This window comes from Squalius cephalus (genome assembly GCF_949319135.1).
Source record: "Squalius cephalus genome assembly, chromosome: 19".
Taxonomy (NCBI): domain Eukaryota; kingdom Metazoa; phylum Chordata; class Actinopteri; order Cypriniformes; family Leuciscidae; genus Squalius; species Squalius cephalus.
Window position 1 is genome coordinate 8,919,723 of NC_137140.1, and position 22,045 is coordinate 8,941,767.

The 22,045-nt window shown below is 37.8% G+C and overlaps 1 protein-coding gene across 1 annotated transcript; it reads right to left on the reverse strand.

The window, feature by feature from the left end:
• Positions 1-610: 610 nt before the first annotated feature.
• On the reverse strand, positions 611-13,992 carry fam117ab (family with sequence similarity 117 member Ab). Its single transcript, XM_079851315.1, has 8 exons — positions 13,634-13,992; positions 12,369-12,523; positions 9,352-9,471; positions 9,061-9,147; positions 4,006-4,119; positions 3,676-3,826; positions 1,995-2,115; positions 611-1,846 (listed from the first exon to the last, which is right to left on the reverse strand). Exons 1-8 carry the CDS (start codon positions 13,734-13,736, stop codon positions 1,666-1,668), a joined length of 1,032 nt encoding a protein of 343 aa, XP_079707441.1. The 5' UTR covers positions 13,737-13,992; the 3' UTR covers positions 611-1,665.
• Between the last annotated feature and the right edge of the window lie 8,053 nt (positions 13,993-22,045).

Consider the following 22,045-nt stretch of genomic DNA (forward strand, 5'->3'; position numbering starts at 1 on the left):
GTTCATCATATAAAGCGATTGAGTCTCTTCAGAAAATTTGGACTAAACTGCTCAATTCATATGGATTAGTTTTACTAATGAACTTAATGAACTTTTTGAAGCGTCAGAGTAATAGTTGAGTAGCTGTCTATGGAAGGACAGAAAGCTCTCAGATTTCATCAAAAAGCTCTTCATTTGTGTTCCGAAGATGAAAGGAAGCCTTACATGTTTGTGACGACATGAGGGCGAGTAAATTATGACAGAATTTCCATTTTTGGGAGAAATATCCCTTTAACTAAGGCCTTTAACTTGTGGCTTAATCTAAGCCCTCTCTGTGAAAGGCCTAGCTGCTATAATCTCAGGAAAATAAATGAAATTTGACAAGGCACATAGGATCCAGCTAGCAATTTTTTGTTCCCAGTAAGTTCTGGGAAAGACTGTTTTTGGTTACAAAAAAAGAGAACATTCATATTTGATTCCCATATGGAAACATTCTGTGTTTGCTGCAGCAGCAGATAGGAAATTGAATTGTGAAAAAAAAAACGGTAAGGGCACACAAATACAATTTTTCCGTTTAGTGCAGATTACATGACATGAGATTAGCACTTAATTTTTTTTTATTTTTTTTTTTACATTCTTGTTCTCCTTTTATCAGTGCCAAAACATACTGCAGACATGCAAGAATTTTTAAATTGATTTATAGCAATAAAAGAACAATAATAATAAAACAAGATTGACGAATCATCAATTTGCATGTAGTTTCCCCAAGCACTTCCCAACAGGAAGGCCAACAGTTCAAATTAATACATCTGAATATAAAGCATTTTAACCAAAGCTTAAAACATCAACAAAAATCACGTGCATTAAATGAGCACATTGAATAAAGAAATACTTTGAAGTCAAATAGTGCGTCACCACATTATATAGCTTATGTTTAGCAAAAACTTATGTGCAAACAGTACAGAGCACTCAACTGAGCTTACATTCATGTCCAGATTCATCTATACAAGTAAAAAATTAACATTTATATGTTAAAGATACACAAGTGTAACATTTATTAAACCAAAAGAATCGACTTTTGTAAAAAGCACAAATGTAAAGGGTGAATGTAAATATGACTGGAATTTACCTTAAATCCAATGACATGAATATACCCACTGAAACCCACCCACAATACCATCTTCTGATCTTTTCAATAACTGTAACTAAATAAAGCTAAGGTACAAATATAAAAATTAAAACATTTGATAATTTCTTTGTTCATTATAACGCTGAAGTGGGTGGTAAAATACTGATTTAAAATACAAGCATTGCCTTAATAGTACCATTTGTCTTTATATAACAAACAAATCTACTCATTCTTCGCTGCTCAATATTCAATATTCAAAGGACAGCCCTTTTCTTATAAAACTGCCTATACTATACTGCCAGGATAAATCTATCCTGTCTGCCATTCCAACAGGATATTTTCACCACTCTCATTAAAGAAATTTAAAGAAGCTGGTACTCGTATTACAATTACTTTTTAAACTGGAAAATAAATGTATATATTTTTCACTGTTCAACAATGGAAAATATAATTTTTTATAGTAAGGATACTGAAGCAAGTACAACATTACAAGTGTTTTTAAAGACACAGTCACTTCTTCTCTCGCTCTCTCTCTCTCGCTCTCTCTCATTAAGTCATCACTGTCCCACCCAGCAGGACCCTGGAGAAACTGAGAGGCTGCAGATCAGGAAGTCCACTGGAGGAAGGAGGGGCTTTGGGAGATTGACAGGGCAGAAGGCTGAGCCTGTGTGTGTGGTGAAGTTCACTTTGTTCGGGTCGGGGCAAGAGGATACATACACCTGATCCAAGCATGGTGGGCTGAATTAGAGGATAGGAATACAAATTTTAAAAAAGACATGATGCAAGGTGAAGGAAAACTACAAAAACAGTAGTGTTGTTCAAAGCAAAGTGCAGTGACCACTCAGAACACCACATAGAAACACCCTGTCATTGTATGCCTACTTACACGTTCTCTTCACACACTCGGACTCTCTCACAGCCCTCTGGCGGATCTCTCTGGAAGCAGTAGCTGTTATTAGGCCGTGGTGATGAGGACAACATCAGGATACATGAGTTTACCTCCCCAACTGAGGACAGAGCAGGGTCACAGTCAGTTCAAATCAGACAAGAGTACATATTTATAAACTCAAAAAAAGGGACAATATATTTCTTGTGTTTTTTAATAGTTGTCAGTTCCATATACTAACATTATATTATTATAATTAATTATCATTATGATTTGGTGAGTGAAACTAACCCAAACTGGTTTTAATATCATCAATTTGGTACATTACTATAATATTAAAGGTTAAATTTGTATTAGATTTGTAGATTTGTATAGGCTACTTATTATTATTATTATTATTATTATTATTATTAATAATGTTATAGAAATTACATTTTAATAATGATAATACATTGTATTTATAAAAGTGCCTTTCAAGAACTATTTTAACAATTGTGTTAATGACAATTATGTTTCTGCAAATTATTATTATTATTATTTTTTTTTTTTTTTAATATAAACATTTAAATGGGAGCTGTCATAAAAACATTTCCGGACATCCCATCTCTCCTAGAAGTTTCGGAAGACTCCCGCACATTGATAGCAGCTCCGATGGTCAGAAATTATACACAATATCACGGAAATGGAGCGTGCGAGACAGAAGCCCTGTTTCCACCATGGTATTTAGATGCATTTTCAGTGATCCGATCACAAATGGTCAGCCAAGACTCATTACCATTTTCACTTGGAATTATTATGCATTTCAAAAGCATTCCCAGTGACCAGTTGCTTATCGATTAACTATATTTATTTTGATCACACATCTACAGTACATCACTTTCAGCGCACAAATACTATTGAATGAACAAACTAGTGTTACACGACGGCTTACCCGAATATATAATATAATAGAATAAATATAATACTCTGTTATAATGCAATGTCCTTTGGGGGCGGCTGCACGCTACAAAGTTTTGTTCAGTCATCAACTGAAAACCGCATAGATTAAAAAAGATTGATTCTTGGGACTTTAGAATCGATATTACAACTTTTTTTACTTTTCAAGTGTCCTTTAATGTTTGTGCTTTTGGAAATGGATCTTTACCATATTATACTATTATATTGCATTATTATATTTACCATTTAATAAGACCTAATTAGGCTTATTATTTTGCATTTTAGACTTATTTTGAGCGCAAAGTTATTCCTGTAAATGTAAATGATGCAAATGTAATTGTTTAGTTTTTATTTATTTATATCAAGTTATACTTTCACCCATGTGATATAGTTAAGATGTGTGTGGGAATTACTCCACTGTGGTTGCTGAACTTTTTTGGGAATGTCTAAAATTGTGTGCAAAACAAACACACCCCATTCAAGCCCTGGTATACAGTACATACTGTACAAAAACTAAAACAGTTTTACTTTAATCAGTGTAGCTTGCAGCCCTCTGTTGGTGAAAATAATCACTACAAAATTGCTCTGGTAACCTGCAGAGTATGTGGGTCGGGCTTTTTGTTGTGTATTTGAAGGGTGTAGATTTAGTCGGGGACAGGACACCAAAAACCAGGATTGTCTCCGGAAACAGGGACGTTTGTCCACCATTACATACAGTGAGAGTTCGAAAAAAAAAGAGACCTACCAGTATCAAGATCTAAAGGGCACTGTGGAGTGCAAGATGTGAATGAAGATAAAGAGGACTGGGAAGATACACAAGAAGACTCGATCTGAAACCCACTCCTGGAGCTCAGGTGTGGAACAGGAGCCCTGTGGCCATCAGGAACCTCATGTAGCTAAAAAACAAAAGAGAAACACAAATACAGTTACATATGTTTCCAGTTGTGCAGGTTTGTAAAAAAAAAAAAAAACCCTGAGCATTTGGGCTTGGTTATCCAGTTTAAATAATATGCAAAATAGCATGACATCAGCCTTCACAATCAGTTCAAACAGTGAAAAGTGTTAAGAAACTTACTCCACAGTGGTCAACGGGTGAATAATGTATGAAGACTTTCTCCAGCTCCTGATCTAGTCTCTCTTCACTGTGTCGAAGACGTGACGGCAGTCGAGTCAATGACGCAGCCGAGGACTGAGAAGACAGGAAACGCACACATATTTGATACTACTATGATTACAAGGCCTTTCCATTTTTATCTATTGGTTTTAAATTGAGCAAATGCTATTTTTATCCTTTCTATTGTCAGTGGCCACTTTTTTTATTAACAGAAACTGAGTTTTCCTGTTTCCTACATTTTTATCTCCAAATTGTAGGTGAACAACAAACAGACTTTAAAGGCATGCAATACATCTTCAAACTCCTGAGAATGATGAAAATTACCACATCACACATATGACACATTTCATGGTCACAATTTAAGATGAAGTTAGCAAAGATAAGGGGACTTGTTTGAATGTTTATTTATATGCAAGAGCATTTGACAAAAACTAAAAAGATGGTTTCAGTTTTACATTTTCAATCCATGCTGGATGTTCTGATTTAATTATTCTCCTAAGCCTGGTGTGTGTGTGTGTGTGTGTGTGTGTGTGTGTGTGTGTGTGTGTGTGTGTGTGTGTGTGTGTGTGTGTGTGTGTGTGTGTGTGTGTGTATATCCATGTATGTGTGTGTATATATCCGTGTGTGTGTGTGTGTGTGTATATATATATATCCATCCATCCATCCATCCATCCATCCATCCATCCATCCATCCATCCATCCATCCGCAACTAGTTGTTCTCCAATGTGTACCTGAGTGGATCCACTTTATGGAGTTGAATCATTAATGCCCTGAAGATGAATGATGGATGTTACAAAGATGAAATTAACTAATTTAATAATTGATGATCTTTACAACGGAACTGTATCAACACTGAACTGACTTCGGCTGAAAAATGAAACTTTTCTTTTAGAGCTGCTGTACGTGTGTACAGCCATATTGAACTGTTTGAATCACTGAAGAATTTCTGTTATCACTTTAAAGCTGCTTTGAAACAATGTGTATTGTCTAAGGTGCTATATAAATAACGATGACTTGACAATATTCATTGCTCATTTCATTGTCAGTGAGTACTGCAGTCTCCTGCATTGTTGTACATGTGTTTAATAAAACGTGTAGTAGCGATTATAAAACCAAGTTTACAGTACATATCTAATAAAGTGCTGTGCATGTCATGTGGCAGGAGGATGGCCTTCAATTTGGTGCTAAAACATGTAGTAAACGGATAAAAACTAACAATGACAATAGCCAGAAAAACACCTTCATATCCAACTAAAACTAAACTGGAATTAGGAACCATAATACAAAATGAAATAAAACTCTGAAATGAATAACCCTGGAGTGTGTGATTTCTGTTTGCAGCTGGCCAGCATGTGTTAAAGCAGAACAGCTTTTGACAACCACTCTTCCTGTTACATTTTGCAATCCTCCACACTTCCTCTAACATTTTTGTACATGTGTCAGAATATATCACTTGAGTGCATTTGAAGGCTTCACCCACAGACCACTGAACTCATTTGAATTTTATGAGCTTTGGTACAGCCAATAATGAGCCTCCTAAATTACAATACAAACAGGATCTTATTCTAATTTCATATGCAAAAATGTTGAAATGATACGTGAAATGCAATCACATAGATTTTCACGCAAAAACTAGCTAGATAAATAATACAAATAATGACAATGTTTACATATTCAAGCTGTTTGCCTGTGCAAAACTCACGGTCACTATTCTAGGGTGTTGTGGGTGGTTGCTAGGGTGTTGCCATGTTGCTAAGGTGTTGTAAGTGGCTGTTAGCATATTGTTTTGTTAGGTGTTCTGGGTGGTTGCTAACTAAGTAAAATAAAAAAGTCTCTGTGATATGATCCTTGGATATGACTGGGGTCCCTCCTTAAAGCAACACAAAGGAACATTTTTTACCTTAAAATAATGTTTCCAAAATCGTATCAGTGGTTCATCAAGTCGTAACAGGGTGAAAGGCACTTCTGGATTCGCTTTGCGTCTCTATATCTGATATAACCACACTATGCAAGTTTGCCAAACCGGGTCGCGTTTCTGTAGTTCGAATGAGACATAAGAAAACTACAAATTTGACTTGCTTTACGTCAAGCGTTACGATAGTCATTATTTAGTTTTTCTTCGTTTCTGATGTCGCAATACATCATACTTTCATGAAATCATGCAACATACTCTACCTTGTCTGTGGACATCGTTCATTTCAAAGCCGATGCTGGATAAACAGCGAGCGTGTGTGCGACGGTAGGCTGCGGGTGGCGGAATGATTTACGACAGCGGTAATGGACAATTCCGCTTCCAACCTGTAGGGCGACCGAAGAGGAAAAGTTCCTTAGTGTTGCTTTAAATGCAAGCAACATTTAGACTCAGCCTCAGAAATCACGCACATGGACCGAACGTCTGATGCATAAGGCACACAAAATTGGAAGTCATTATCTGATAGGTTGAATTCTACATGATTTCCTGGAGACGTGTGTGTCGCGTTCTTTAATGATCCACCTGGAAACAAAGCTGATATGATGCCAAACCCCCTCATAAAAGTAGAAAGCCATCGTGTTTACAACTGTGACAATGAGCACTTATCAGGATCAGCTAAACACTGGATTTTCAGAAGTATGTGAATTTCACAGCATAGACTTTAAATACGTCCAAAAGTTTTACATGCCGGTTTATTGTAGGGACTTCGACGTTATAGTTTCACGTGCTGGTCAGACTTTTGGGCAGACCTTGGTCAATGAATGGAATGGTGGAGGTCCAGTGCCCGGTTGCATGAAACCTCTTAAGTGGTTTGACTTAAAGGTATCCCTGAGGGGGAAAAATCCCTGAGGCAAGGGATTTCTTTAAGAGCATTGCAACAAATGTCACCCTTACCTGAGTGTTTATACTAAGCATTTTGCGATAGTTTCTGGCAAAACACGGCAATGGAGAAGCGGTTGCTATAGTTACAAAATCTCACACAATAAACAGAACATAACGGACCACTGACTTTTGAACCAGTTTTACATTTACTAAACTATACAGCTGTACTACAATATTTGAGTTATGGAAATTATTAAAGGCGGTCTGACGGACGACAGAGCGTCCTAAAATTCGAGCACATCTCTATGAGTCCAGCTACGACACCTGAGGATGCTCAAAATCCTGCCGTGCCACTCACATAGTTTTTCATAAAATTACATTATACTTGTCCAGCTCGTTGTTACTGTATTGTACTCACACATCAATGCCACTTTGCCTGTTTGGTGATTAGATTCACAGATTTTTTGCAGCCTTGAAGCACGAAAGTACAGAATGACGTGTTTGGTGTCCAAGATGTCACGCGGCTTGATGCCTAGTTCTGTGTGCTAAGCAGCTTTACAGTAGGCTACTGGAAACAAGAAATCTAAACCAAATTGGACCAAGGAAAAGAAAATTGTTTCTTGAAAGATGGGGGAAAAACACCCAAGCTTGCCGCTATAATCAGACACTCTTGTGCAGAAGACGAAAGCCTGACGTGAGATAATTAATTCAAGCACACAGTGGAAGTGATGGAAAAAATATGAAAAAATAATAATAATTCAGCAGCACAGAAGACATCACAGGTGATGTGCCATTTTCTGCCAAAGAGAGCAAGTTCCTCAGCTGCTTCAAGTTATCCTAAATTGCCGTTGACTCAGCAGCACGCCAATCCGGCTTCCATACCCACTCAGCCCCAGCAGAAAGCAGATCCCAAGTTTAAGCAGGGCTTCCACCCAGCGAAGTGCTACCGTTTCCTTCTAGTGGAGGATTGAGAAGCCATTCCAGGCGTGTTTAATTGGGTTTTAGATACAATAAAAAAGGGGTTACTCGTTCCAATTCACTTGTAGACCCCCGCTTCAGGGATGTGACTTACACTTCGGTCTCGGATATATCGGATGCCAACTCCCATGTCCTCCAAGCAGAGATACAGGTTCTGCTAGCATAGTGTGTGGTAGAAAATGTCCCCGCTGCCCACAGGCTTTTATAGCCTCTACTTCCTCATCCCCAAGAAGGATGGTGCTTGTCTCTAGCTCGACGTACCTTAATGAAATGTGTGGATGCAGCTTACAGCTCAACAGTGCGCACATAGTTCTCTGCTCCTCAGCCATCTACTGTAGAAAGTCTGGGGTTCAAAATAAACTCTCAGATCTCAGTCCCATCTGCTGAACAGTCCATATGATTTGGAGCATTTTTATTCAATATTCCAATACCCAAAAACATGCAACCCATGTTTCACTAAGGGAGCCCTTAACCTTATAACTAAGGGTTTTCTTAACTTAAGGGCTTTCATGCAACTGGGCCCATCAGTCTTAAGGTCTGGCTAAGCAAAACTAGCCAACATTTAGTAAAACACTAAGTGCAAACAGCCTACCTTGTTTGTACAAAATTTACAAAAGAAACCTGTTTGATAACGAACAGTGGCATGAGTAAGAATACTGAATTTAGCTTTTGCTGAGACCGACCAGAGTCTGAATCCACCTTTTCCGATCCCATTCTTCGTTTTTTTATCGCATATCAGCTCAGAGAGGTGTTCATTCAAAATAATAATGGAAAAGTGGAAATAAGTGACTAATGGGTATTTTTGGGTGTATAAGTGACTAATGGGTACCACTGGATATGGTGCTACATGCTAAGCTAAAAAGCCCTTGCCAACCAAGTCCTTCTTCCTGGTATTCTGGTATACACTCACTGGATTTGTATTTTAACTTTGGTGATCTTGGTTAAATCTGAGATACCGTATCTTCTACTGTTTTATAATGTACAACAATACACTGAGGTGCAAATAGTATCTGCCACTATTTGGATTAACTATAAATAGAATCTATCCCTATTTACACTTAGCTTTTTCACAAATAGCCACTGCCTAAATTAAATCAAACCACAATTAGACAAATTCCAAATAACTCAGTTTAATTTTATGTTCAGGTTGAAAAGAGAAATGAGGATTGTGAATGAGGAACCAGGGAGCATAGAACAGTGAGAAAGAGAGAATGATAGTGTGTGTGTGTGTGTGTGTTAGTACCTGATGTTGGTTGTGCAGTTTCTCTTGGTTGCCAACTGGAAAACCTGACCTTTGCTTCTGTTGCAGTTGTTGTTTCAGCTTGGAAAACTTAGAAAGAAAAACAGTGTAAGAACAAAACAAAACAAAAAAGAGCAGAGAAACAGCAGACATTTTCTTACTCACATGTACAAGTATGTAGTGTGATCTAGAGTAATACATTTTCCATGAGTCACAACACATGAACTTTCTATAGTTTCAAGTTATTTCCATAACAGAATTGAAGTGGCATGTTTACTGTGATGTTTGACTTACCGATGAACCTGCACAATTGTCACTTCCATCCTGGAGATGTTCTGAATTTCCCCATGATGCTGAGCGTTTGTGAAATCCAACAGCTGTTCTTTCATCTCCAGCTAACCACACATGTGGTGTCTTTTACAAAAATAACAGCCAACATAAATACATACAATTACACTATAAACATTTTAATTTGCTTAGACAGCAATAGTGTTGTACTGGGCTGGCTGATTCCTTAAAGGGATTGCATTTTTGGCCTTATTTTAAAGTTGGCATGACATGAAAATTCAGCCCATCTATTTTATAATTGCATGTTATAGATCTTATTGGGAACGATTGTATGTTTGTTTGTTTGTTTGTTTTTTGACCTCATAATGTTTAATCAAAATGTCATAACTCATAAATGCCTGCTGATGTACATATATGCAGGACTTCTCCAATCATTTAGTCAACTTAAACCCTGCTTCCACATATGAGTGCAAAGCCCACATCTCAAAATCCAATCAACCAATAAATAAAATCAAGTACTTTTTTTTTTTTTTTTGATAAACCGTTACACTCGAATGTACATCACAATGCAGAAGAATAGATCTGCTTGTCTGTCCTGCATGCTTTCATCCTATGAAAAACATCTTTGTGAACATTCCACTAAATGTCTTCTTTTGTTTCATGGATGAACGATTTTGGGACCAGGGCTGAAGCCACACCAGCCCCCTAACAAATCAATAAGGATTTTCAATGAACGATTTGTTTAATTTTGCCTTAGGTTGAGTAAAAAAAGACAATTCTCATTTTTGGTTGAACTAGTACAATCAGATATTTTGATATTAACCAGCATCACAAGCAAAGAAAATACATTTAACTTAGAGAGACTCATTTATAAGGTAATTTTAGTGGGTAAAACAGTCTTAAGTCAACAATATAATAGGAAGCGTGAAATTTTGGCTTATATTATAAGGAACAGAAAACAGATGATATTTAAAAATAAAAGGCTAATGTGCCAACTTCCCTTCACAGCTGAGCTGAGGGTTAAAGTTCATAGTGATTGCAGTAAATCATAGGATAGGATGTGATGTAATAGCCTAGTTTGTGCACACCACGGTACAGTGATGGTGTCCGAAGAGACAATGGACCTCTGGTATTTACCACGATACTGCATGGCTCTGTTTACACTGTTATTAACATAAGTCTTGGGTGAGTCAGCTGACACACACTGTTGGTAAACTTATCCACTTGTGATCAGGGCACCTGAAACTGATGTTGATTCTAAGGCAGGCCCTGTTTACACCTGGTATTAAGATGCGTTTTGGTTGGATCGCAAGTAGACGAGGGAGACGCATTCCTGTTTACACCTGGTATTTTAATCCATCTCTTTTGCCCACTTTCTACAACTTCTGTCCTGATTTCTTCGAGGGGAGGGTCTATGGGTGGGTAAATATAGTTTTTTTTAAGATCTTTAGATCTAATGGACAAAATAATCTTGTGCAATTTACATATGAATGCGGACACACAATGGAAACAATAAGGAGAGCATCAGCTTTCTTTACTGCGCTGATAGACCACACCGAACGCTGTGAGTGTGTGTTAGAAATCAGAAATGGTGAGAGAACATTGTGCTTGGTACGTTTTTCATCTTCAAACCAAACTTGGGTCTCCAGCTGGCAAAGTTTAAATCCTGTCTGGCTAGGGCACTTTACATAATGTTTACGCATTGTGTGGCTGTTCGAATGCATTCTACCAAATGAGCGTCTACACTACGAAAGCAATCGAAAAGTGGTCGAAAGTGGACAAGCTCAAAACCTTTTAGATCCCGTTAACACCTGTATTTAGCATCGTGCACTTGAAATCCGATCAACCAAAACGCATTCTTATTACCAGGTGTAAACAGGGCCTAAAAGTGAATACACTAGGTCTATATGGGGATAATATTACCATTTTCATGTACCATGGTATTTATATTGAATACCACAGTCTACTTCCAATTAAATGGAACCTTTAAACAGTTTGATCTAGAATCTATACAATACATACACTATTAAAAATAAAGGTTCTTTATAGAGCTGGTAAGTCTTCCGCTAACCCCTCTGGACCTCTAGATTGAAAAAAATCGTCAATGCAAGTGAATGTGAGAAAATAATTATTTTCTGGTCCCGTTTGAATTTTGCCATGAATGTGAACATATGTTGTCTGTGAATTTTTAAGATAATTTTTCGTGTGAAGAATGCTACAATTTAGCGGGTAGAAGTTTGATACGGTTAGACTTTGTGTGAGAGCACTTTGTGGACTACAACATCCATTTTATCCAGCGATTCCTAGTTTTTACATCAGACAGGAATCTGAAGAAAGAACAGCCCATTTGGTTTGAATGGTGACATTTGGGTACAAAACACACAGGCATCTCGATCTGTCTCCATAGATTATCGCAGCATTAGCACCGTGATTTGACAAGTGGAGGGAAAATGTGTTATGGGGTGACGTCACATAGGCGACATGTAGTCTTTCTCGTTATGTCTTTTCCACAACTGCTAGCCAAAGAATCATACAATATACTGTCAAACTCGTAACATGAAAAATTATATAAAAAATTCACAGACAACATATGTTCACATTCATGGCACAATTCAAACGGGACCAGAAAATAATTATTTTCTCACATTCACTTGCATTGACGATTTTTCAATCTAGAGGTCCAGTGGGGTTTTACGGATGGGCGGGACTTACCAGCTCTATTGGCATCTATGGTTCCATGAAGAATTCCAACAAACCTTTCTATACCACAAAAGGGTTCTTTAGATTTTTTAAATGTTCTTGACACTATGACCACTTGACCTTTCTGAAAGGTTCTTTGGGGTACCAAAAATGGTTCTTCTATGGCATCCTTGTGAAAAACCCTCTTTATTTTTATATCACACACTTCACAGAATATCACTAATGGCTGAGCCGTTGATATGATGGATTAGAATTTATTATGGACTCAGATTATAATTTGAATCAGGCCCACATGATTCAGCCAGGACATTGAATCACTTCACCTGTGTGGATTTATCTTCCCTGCCGTGTCTGCTGGGACTGTGTTTGTCACCCACTTTGGGCCACTGGCCTTGTAAGTACGGCCCCACAATCGCATCCAAAGATAGTGTGCGCCGGATCCGAGTCTGCAAACACCACTCGGCTTTGGTCCAATCACCTGAGGAACCAAGAAAGCTTCTGTAATGAATAAAAAGGCTTTCAGACAAAACACCTGAAATCAAAGTGATCACTGTATATTGCATGGAGAGAAAACCAGTGCTTAGCAATTATTTATACACTTCAATGAGGAAACATGCTATTAAACATGCTATTCTTATAAATGGGTGTATTGCAAGTTTCTTCCTATATCCTCTTTTGTATTAAACTTCACTATTCACTGGTCTAGAATAGATCATAAGAGTTCTTGAATTACTGCATATGAAAAAGATATATTAGACATTATGTATTGCATACAATGAAATCTCTAAAATATAACAATTTGAGCTGATTAACATGAATTTCAAAATGTCTTAGCATTTAGATTGACTGTCTTTTGCTTTAATGACGATAACACTGTAGCTGACACGAACAAAACCAGATCATGTTTTCCACCAAGACTTGAGATGTTTCAAAGAGCATCTTGTGCTTCACTGGAAGCAAGAAAATGTGACCTTTAGTACAAAGGAGTTCACATGTCCAGTGCCACCAGTGTTGTATTATTTGATTAGTGAAATATCGAAAATATTTCTTCTTTATTATTCTCCAAATGTCATAAAAAAAATGTCATTGCTTCATAAAATATATTTTTAAATCAAAAAAGCTTCTTTATTTCAAGCTTTAAATTAGATTTTGATTCGCATAGTCCCCACTGTATATTGGACAAAATATGAAACCATCCATCTTTATAAGTGTAATTTATTTAAGTTTAAAGTTAATATACAGCCAGTATTTATAATTAATATGATTATGATGTTACTATGCACTAGCAAAGTCCAGAAGAAAACTGTAGTGTGGGTAGATGAAATGAACTCACTGATAAATTTCATCTTTGCCCAGAGATAATGAGAAACCATACTAAAAAGCACAAACAGTTTAATGCTCAAATAAGCGTAATACAACTATTTATGTATACGTTTAGATCGTTTAAAGCACATAAAATAAAATAAAATAAAAATTCAAATAATAATGTGTTTTCAAACTCAATCATTTCCTGTTAATCTTCAAGGACATTTAGAGGCTCAGATCATGTGTGATAGTTACTGATGTGTAACGTTATTATATACTTCACCTGAAGTGATATTTGTGACGGCAGCTCCAGCTGGTTTGTGCAATGTGAAGGGAACAGTAGCTTTAAGAGGCTGGAGACCTGATCCGCTCCTGGACATCTTCATTTCTCCACAAACACTCTGGCGTCATAGGCTCATACGCTTCTTTTTGTCTGTGTAGTTACATAACAAAACTGCGTAGAAGACGACGCGTGCAAACATCTAGTTTCTTAACCAGACAGATAACTACAAGATATGCTTAGTTAATCGTATACGAGTATACGAGTTGAGAGTAAGTTTCTCTGCTGCTCAACAAACACCGACTGACTGACTGAACTGAGTGAACCGAACTCTGCCTATCGAAACGCTCTGTCGGATCTTTCATTCATTTTAGGAAGTGGGCGGATACCTTCAGAATTCGCCTTTTGATTGGCTAAAAGAAATGGCTATCCAGAAATACACCATATTAACATTAACAAGTATTTAACTTAAACATTATTTTGGCTTGATCTTAAATAATTAAATGCAGTGCAGCAATTTTTGCAATGTATGAACTGACACGCACACAAAAAATAAAGTATTCTGATACTTCTATGCAAATACTTGACACACTCTGCTAGAGTGCAGTAGGGCCTAGGCCTACTACTTCAAGAAACCGCATAAAATAAAAGTTGTATGGCTTTGAGTTCTGAGGCCATCTATATGCTATAGGGTACATCCGATGAAAAGCTGAAGCAATGATGTTTGATGTCATTGACTTCAAATCAGTCGCAATGCATGTTGAATGTGTACAAGTGCAAATGAGATTTGTATGGAAGCTTGTTTCTGCCATGAAATAACAAATAAAAAAAAGGTAATAGTGACTTTTTATCTCACAATTTTGACTTTTTTCTCGCAATTGCAAATGTATTCTCAAATAGTGAGTTTATAGCTCACAGTTCAGACTTTTTTTCAGAATTGAGAGGGGAAATTTTTTAAAAAGTAATTGCGACATTTTATCTCACAATTCTGACTTTTCTTGCAATTGCAAGTTTAAATCTCACAATTCTGAGAAAAAAGTCAGAATTTCTCCCAGTTGCGAGTTAATTACCTTTTTATATTTTTTATTCCGTTGTGGAAACAAGCTTTCATAGATTTGATAGCTAAAGTTGAGGGCATACAAAGCTATGATATGATTTCAGAATCAAAAGACTTGAAGAAAGAAATTATAACAAATTGTTAATTTAATCATCTATTCCTTTAGATTATTTCTTTGTTGTCTAATGTAGTCTGTTCTATTCAGTGCATTAGGCAATGCTATACACTTATACAATAATATTGTATAATTGTTTTGGAAACTATCACATTGAATTGTGAGTAAAACATGAATTTACATAATTAAACTGCTTTACATTTTTTCATATCTACTGTATGTATAGAAGTGGTATTTCTTCCAAGGGTGTAACAGTCCCGTCCCTGTGGGTGTCTTCAGCATGTATTGTTGGAGATAACCTTCCTCCCAATGTCTGAAGACCATGCAGGGAGTGCAATCAGTGGTGGTTTGAATAGGGTGGAGTTTATGTGAGATAACACTTTCTGAATATGCCCATTTTTGCAGAAGAGCTGTTCTGTGGTTTGTACACTAACTTGTTTTTTGTAAAAAAAAAAAATATATATATATATATATATAGTCTTTCTTTAAAATAAATGATATTTTGTTATCTGTGGTTTAAATTTATTAAATGTTAATATTTTAGGATTGTAGAGATTTTTAAGAATATGAAATCTGAGAGACTTTTAGATCTTTCAAATGAGGTTTTTGAGACAAACAGTGATCCAAGAATGCGTTCTCATTATGTTTCACATGAGGAAAATTGTGCGTTCTTTGACCATGCATCCAACAGGAAGGGCTTTTTCTTTTACTCTTTATCTTTCTCTTAGAATTTAGTTATTTTGAAGATCAAAAGTCATTCTTTAGCTTCACACTGCTGCAGTCTGGAAAATTAATCAAGTGTCACATCTTTTTGGTAAGCTTATTTTGCACATCAAAAGAACCACACATTTTTGGTTCTTTTACTGCAACAATCCAGAGTGAACAAATGATGCTGACCTTTGACCCATAATTGACACTTGTTCTTGGTTTGACCCCTGGGTCATGGTGACCTTAAATACAAGCCATGTTGTAATAAAAAAAGAGTGACATCTGGTTAAGGAACAGGTTTGAAATAGATTAGAATGATGTGTTCCATGCATATGAGACACCAGGATGTTATGCATTCTGAGATTGTATCAACCACCCAGAACACCCCAGCAAGCTCAAATATATTCTAAGAACGATATGCTAATGTTCCCATTACGTTATTTCTGATTGTTTCCTGAATGTTCAAAATGTTCTATTATTTTGAGAACATTAATAAGCCGGATAACTTTGAATGAACATTCTATTACCATTACAGGATCACGTTTTTTCAAAACTTTGATATGAGCCATTAGCCTACCAACCTTTATCACAGCAACATACTAAAAACACTTAAAAAGAACACTCCGGCAACACCCAAGCAAATTCTACTCACATTTTCTTCAGAGAAGGACAGAAAAAACATAGCTCACATTAAAACACAAAGATGGATGAGAACAAGAAATTAAAAGAACCCTCCAATTATATTTTAAATGACAATACAAAATTTTAGACATTTTTTTTAACACACTAAGGCCCGGTTTCACAGACAGGGCTTAGACTAAGCCAGGATTAGACCATAGATCAATTAGGACATTTAAGTAATTTTTATAAACATGCTTAGAAAAAAACATTACCGATGTGCATCTTAAAACTAAAAAGGCACTGATATATTTTTAAGATCAGTCAGTGCAAGTTTATTTCAGTGGAAACAGCTCAGACTTACATTTTAGTCTAGGACTAGTCTTAAGCCCTGTCTGTGAAACCAGGGGTAAGTCAACTAGCGCCGATGAAAGTCGCCTCTCGTCGCTGCGTTGGGGGAGGGGGGGAGGAGGGGGAGGGGGAGGGAGGGGGGGGGGATGCGCGTCATCTTGTGCGTCATCTTACCTGAGTGTTCCTTGGCGAATATTTCAATATTAACACGAGCGGAGTGGAATAAAGAAAGTGTTTAGCAGGAGGATTGATATTCAAAACGGTAAGCACGCACTGCTTTGTTTATGGTTTGTGTATCTGCAGTCTGCAGCGTCGGTTTCCCTTACACGCAGCGCAGGCGCAGAACGCGCATTCTAGCTAACAGTCGGCTCGGCTGTAGTTCTCTTGGTGTGTTCAAGTGCAGCTTTTTACCCCCAATGCGAGGTACAACACAGTCGGCTTTCATCAGCGATAGTTCGTCGGCTTGGTGCGTTGTTTTGCTTGCTGTTTTGCTATTATTCTCGTGCACTGACTCGTAAACTAAGCTGAACAGCCAATAACGAGTTATCTCTCTCACCGACGGCCCGACGCCGATTCAACATTTAGAATCGGCTGAAAAAAGGCCGACGAGGACCAATTTCAGGCGACGGTGCCGAACACAGTGAGAAAACTTAGCCTACTCCTAATTTCCACCAACTGCGGAACGGAGTCAATTTCCATTAAAGTCAATGGGTTTCATTCATGACACACGAGCAGAACGAATTTTTGTGTAAATTGTGTGTAAAGTGGTTTTGGCGTAAATTTTCGGATTCATAAAATGTTCGAATGGTACGAAAGAAATCTACATCTGCTCCCAGCCACGCGTAAATAGTGCGTTTAACATCCGAACGTTTTGCTCATAAGGCTGCATTTTAATTCACCTTAATCGGGTACATATTTACACAGCATTTTGAAAAAATATATATAGTAATTACATACGGTTTTTCTTTTTACTTTTATTATAAGAGCCAGTAATAGTAGGCTATCTGCAAACGGAACACTTTAATCAAATAATTAATTGCTTTCAATTGGGCTGCTCTTTTCACTTCTGGGACTGTTCGATTAACAGATGAAACTCCATTAACTGCATCTGTAATATGCTGCCAGGCTTCCTTTTTTTTAGGACCTGATACGCCACTATGTTCGCTTGAAAATAAAATGTGGCATTTTGAATGATCTTCTGATAATAAAACTTCAATTTCTGCATCTGAGAAATTTCTCTTTTTCATTCGCTTTTGAGAAGATTTCACTATCACATCTGACGTTTACGAAGTATTTGTGAATCAGGAGAAGAGTTTTCGGAAAGGTCTCTTTACGCGCAAATCACTCACATATTTACTCGTATATTTAATGTTTCATGAATGAGACCCACTGTGTGTATTTTCACTGACTGCGGAACTGCTGCGTTCTGACGCCGCCGATCCGCAGCCCTCCAGAGCAGATTCGCTGAACTTCTATTTTTGCCGGAAGCCGGAGAGCTCCGCAGCAATTCAGCACTTATATCACACGATCATACGTGAATTCGCGAGATCTCGTGGGTCCTTGTGACTTCAGCTGTCAGTCATGGCCACAGCCGTTCCGCAACAAATCCGGACCTGGTGGGTATTGAAGGACGGCTCAATGAGAGTACTCCACTCCCGCTTGCCTCTTTTCTCTGAGGAGTGTTGTGAACTTAGAATCGAAAGACCAGGAGACTTGGTTGTTTCTTCAGCAGGATTCTTTATTGGGAACACGAGCTGTCGGTAGCTGCAGGACCAAGTCTGACGTGAAATGTTCTCTTACAGTTTATATACATTTAGGGCCAGGAACCGAAAAAGACAGGTTTAGGAACCAGTTCTAGACTGGGAGCATTGCCCACCCTAATCCACTCAGCATATCTATTCAAACACTGAGACCCGAGTACAGGACTGGCTGGACTTTCTTGCTAAAACACAAACTCCAAGAGTTTCAGTAAAACAGGACTGACCAGAGTCTTTTGCTAGAAAACTCTGATAATCATAATTTATACCTAACTTTAACATGCTAAATTCAATGTAAACCTATATTAAACATTTTAATAAATATGCTTTCCCACACTTGCCCCTTTGAGAGTCTAAAAAAAAACTCACAAAATACAAATTTATACACTTAAAAGTTAATTCTTGTAACTTGTGTAAGTTACAGGCACATAGCAAGTTCAATCTTGTAACTTATGTAAGTTACAGGCACAAAGCAAGTTCAATCTTGTAACTTGTGTAAGTTACAGGCACAAAGCATGATCTGTGTTGTTTATCTGTAATCGCATGTTGACACAGAAACAAACATGCAATTAGGGTCCGTGAAGTTCTTACGGGTAATATTCTTTTATGGTTGGACCAGTCATTTTCTCGTGCGAGGCGTGAGTCATTTGTTGAATGAAACACTTGATACTGTGGAAGCATACGTAGAACGCCAGTAGGAGAAATAACAGCAGCATTGCTATTTCTTTAATCCACAGCCAGGGTTTACCTATCAAGTTTCCGAACCATGAAGAATTGTCTTCAGTCATCTGGTGTAATTTTGTTGAAAGATCAAGAATGTCTTGTTGGATTTTGTTCAAATTCTCTGTTGGATCCATTAACCCGGTGCAGCACTCAGGTACACCATACGATGGGATTAATGCTCCAAGAGTTCTTGACCACCACGTTTGAACACTAGTGAGGCCTGGAAAGCAGCCATCTTTGTTGATAGAAGGAGCTGAATTTTGTAGCTGTGGAGAGCTTGGGGTGGAGTGTGTATTTTCTCTGATAGCTGGTAGAACATAAACCAGGGTGCACCTGCCGTTGAATTGGCTGGGTAGGATGCTGTAGACAGAGATAGGGTGTGCAACCCATGGGATTCCGGCTCCTACTGAAGGTGCATGTGGCATGCAAACGTTCTTTCCAGCAAACAAGGACATATTCATCAGCTCTAAGAAGATGTTGTTTCTGGGGTCCACACTTTGTGTGATATCCATGATGGTTAGTAGTAGTCTGATAATCTTGATCATGATGATGGATGACTGAAGTTCCCGTAGGTGAGTCTGCGTTGTGTATTTTTTCTTCTGTGTTGGTTGTAGTCTCTGCAGTTGGTCTAGTTGTTTTCTGGAGGTTGGGTCTTCATATGCGGGTGTGTAGGTCAGTGCATATGGTTAAAAACAAACAAACAAAGAACAACTGCAACAGACCAGTATTCATTGTAAAGACTACAAACTTTAGGGTTGTATCCTCTATTCAATCTGAGTCTGCTAATTGTGGTTCCTTTTTTCCCTATTTCTTAATTTATGAGACACCTAAAAAGGAACAGTGAGGTGAGGATGGACTATGGTTGGGAAGGGCCTATAAGGGAATCTTCACCGCAGGGTTGGCCCCCGAAAGCATGTTGCTTCCAGTTCTTCCCTGCGTTCCTCACTGGTCCATGTGTCCTATCCTATCCCTGTGTTGTGTACACACTGTACAGTGTGTGAGAAAATTGGCACATTTCCATTCTCCAGTGAAACATCAGTCCTAATAAACATCATTAACAGAGGATGGTGTCTGATTGTATTGTTCTGCAGTATAACATTTTAAGGCTGTGAGTCTTACTTAATGTCCCCCAAACAAAGGCTGAGACAGTCACTTTCCTTTTGTTCTATTAAACAAAAATAAGTCTTTCATCTTTGTTGTGAGTTACTGGGGAAATTAAGCACTCACAGCCCAAATGGTTAACACTGTATCAAGTTGCCCCACGAGTTTAACGAGGAGGGGAGGGGCTGCTTCAGAATATCAAGCAGGCTAAGCAGAAGCTGAGTAACCTTATTTACATCTTTAAAATTATTTTTTCTTTTCCTACTCATTTCCAAAATGTCCGTGCTTGCCACAGTAAGAACAACTGGCTTCTCTAGGACTTTTGCGTTTCTTTTGCTTCTCTGAGTTGACCTTAACAGAAACTGCTGCAATTCTTACTCTCTCTTTGACATCAGAGTCTCTTTCCCAAATAGCTAAACTGTCCAAGTTGTCTTGCAGGGTTCTATTTGACCATGTAAGATCTAAGAAAGGCAATGCATTTCTATGTTCTGACAAAAGACCATCGGACCATGCGCGAACTAGAGGACCATTATGACCTAACACTTTCTCTGGAGTGTCAGCAATTCCGCTGTAAACGGCAGCGGTCTGACAGAATCGTTCTGTGTACTCACAAACAGTTTCTTTTTTCTCTTGTACACAATTGGTAATTTTTGACCAGTCCACGTTCGGTCCAACAATGTTCTTTAAAATTTTCAAAACACCTACTCTCAAATCGCCTTTACTGACATGTTGCAGTTCGGAAGTAACAGCAGACTCAAAATTGTTGAATTCAGATTCAATTAGAATTTCGGACATCAGCTGTGTAACTTCCGGCAACGACATGTCGTAAAGATGCATTTTACTGAACAATGCTCTCCTAAACTCAGAAAAATTTCTTTGCACTGATGGCAAACTTTCAGCAAGTCTCTCAATATCTTTAGGACCTAAAGGTATTTTGACTGCTTGTGGCTGCAATATGGGGGTTGCAAATGGAACTGTATCAACACCTTTTCCCTGAGGCTTTTGTCTAGCTACGCACACTTCAACTGCATTTACATCTGCATTGACATTGTCCTCTATACTATCAAACGACTGTAAATCAGGATAGCTTTCATCTGACTGTTGGTCTTCTAAATCACATTTGGTTGAGGCTTTGTTATGGCCCACCTTTGTCTTGAGACAGGACATGTGAGTCTGCAATTGTTTGTTCTGATCGGTTAAAGTATCAATACAACGAGCTTGTTCTTGTGCAATGGATAATCTAAATTCTCGGTGACAACAGATGATGCCTTTCAGATTTTTCTTCCTGATACATGCACCCAACACTTTCTTGCAATCTTCAATTGACCACACTTTCTCTGGATCAATGCCAAATTTCTTTGTTAAATTCAATCTGACTGGCTCAGTCACGATGGAGTCCATGTGCTCTGATAACAAAGACTTGAATTCACTATCTGTCCAAAAAGGTGTAATCTGTCTAGTACTTTTCCTAAACATTTTGTGAATTTCTGTTCCCACAAAACATTAAAACTTCTCTCTACTGTCTACAATAGAGGGTACAATTGTTAACACAGCTTAACTATTGTTAACTTTCCAAATGACCAACACTTCACACTTAACCTCCCTGCCTACAAAAAAAAACAGAGGATAAACCAAAATAACTAGCACGTAAAGCTAATTCTTCTCTGCCTGAAGCAAAGGATAAATCAAAATATTAGCACGTAAAGCTAATTCTTCTCTGCCTAAAGCAAAGGGTACACAATATTAACCTGTAATGTTAATCTTCCCTGACGGGCAGAGGGTATCTTTCATCTCTAAACAAAACTTTTTTTAGAGGATAACTTAGTTAACAAAACCCTGCAGCTGTCTGTTAACTCTTCTCTGAACGGCGCAGAGGAAAAAACACATATACTGGTCTGTAGCGGTTCTTTGAATGAAGTGAAACTCACCAACCCTTGGTTGTAAAGGAAGATTCAGTCTGGAACTCAGTCAGGCTTTGAGATCTT

What these genes read in the sequence shown, in the direction of transcription:
- fam117ab (XM_079851315.1), bottom strand. Translation starts at nt 13,736, where the DNA reads ATGAAGATGTCCAGGAGCGGATCAGGTCTCCAGCCTCTTAAAGCTACT. An exon ending in CGTCACAAATATCACTTCAG is followed by an intron (nt 12,524 to 13,633) that starts GTGAAGTATATA and finishes TTGGTTCCTCAG; the next exon opens with GTGATTGGACCAAAGCCGAG. An exon ending in AACTGCACAACCAACATCAG is followed by an intron (nt 4,120 to 9,060) that starts GTACTAACACAC and finishes CTGTCTTCTCAG; the next exon opens with TCCTCGGCTGCGTCATTGAC.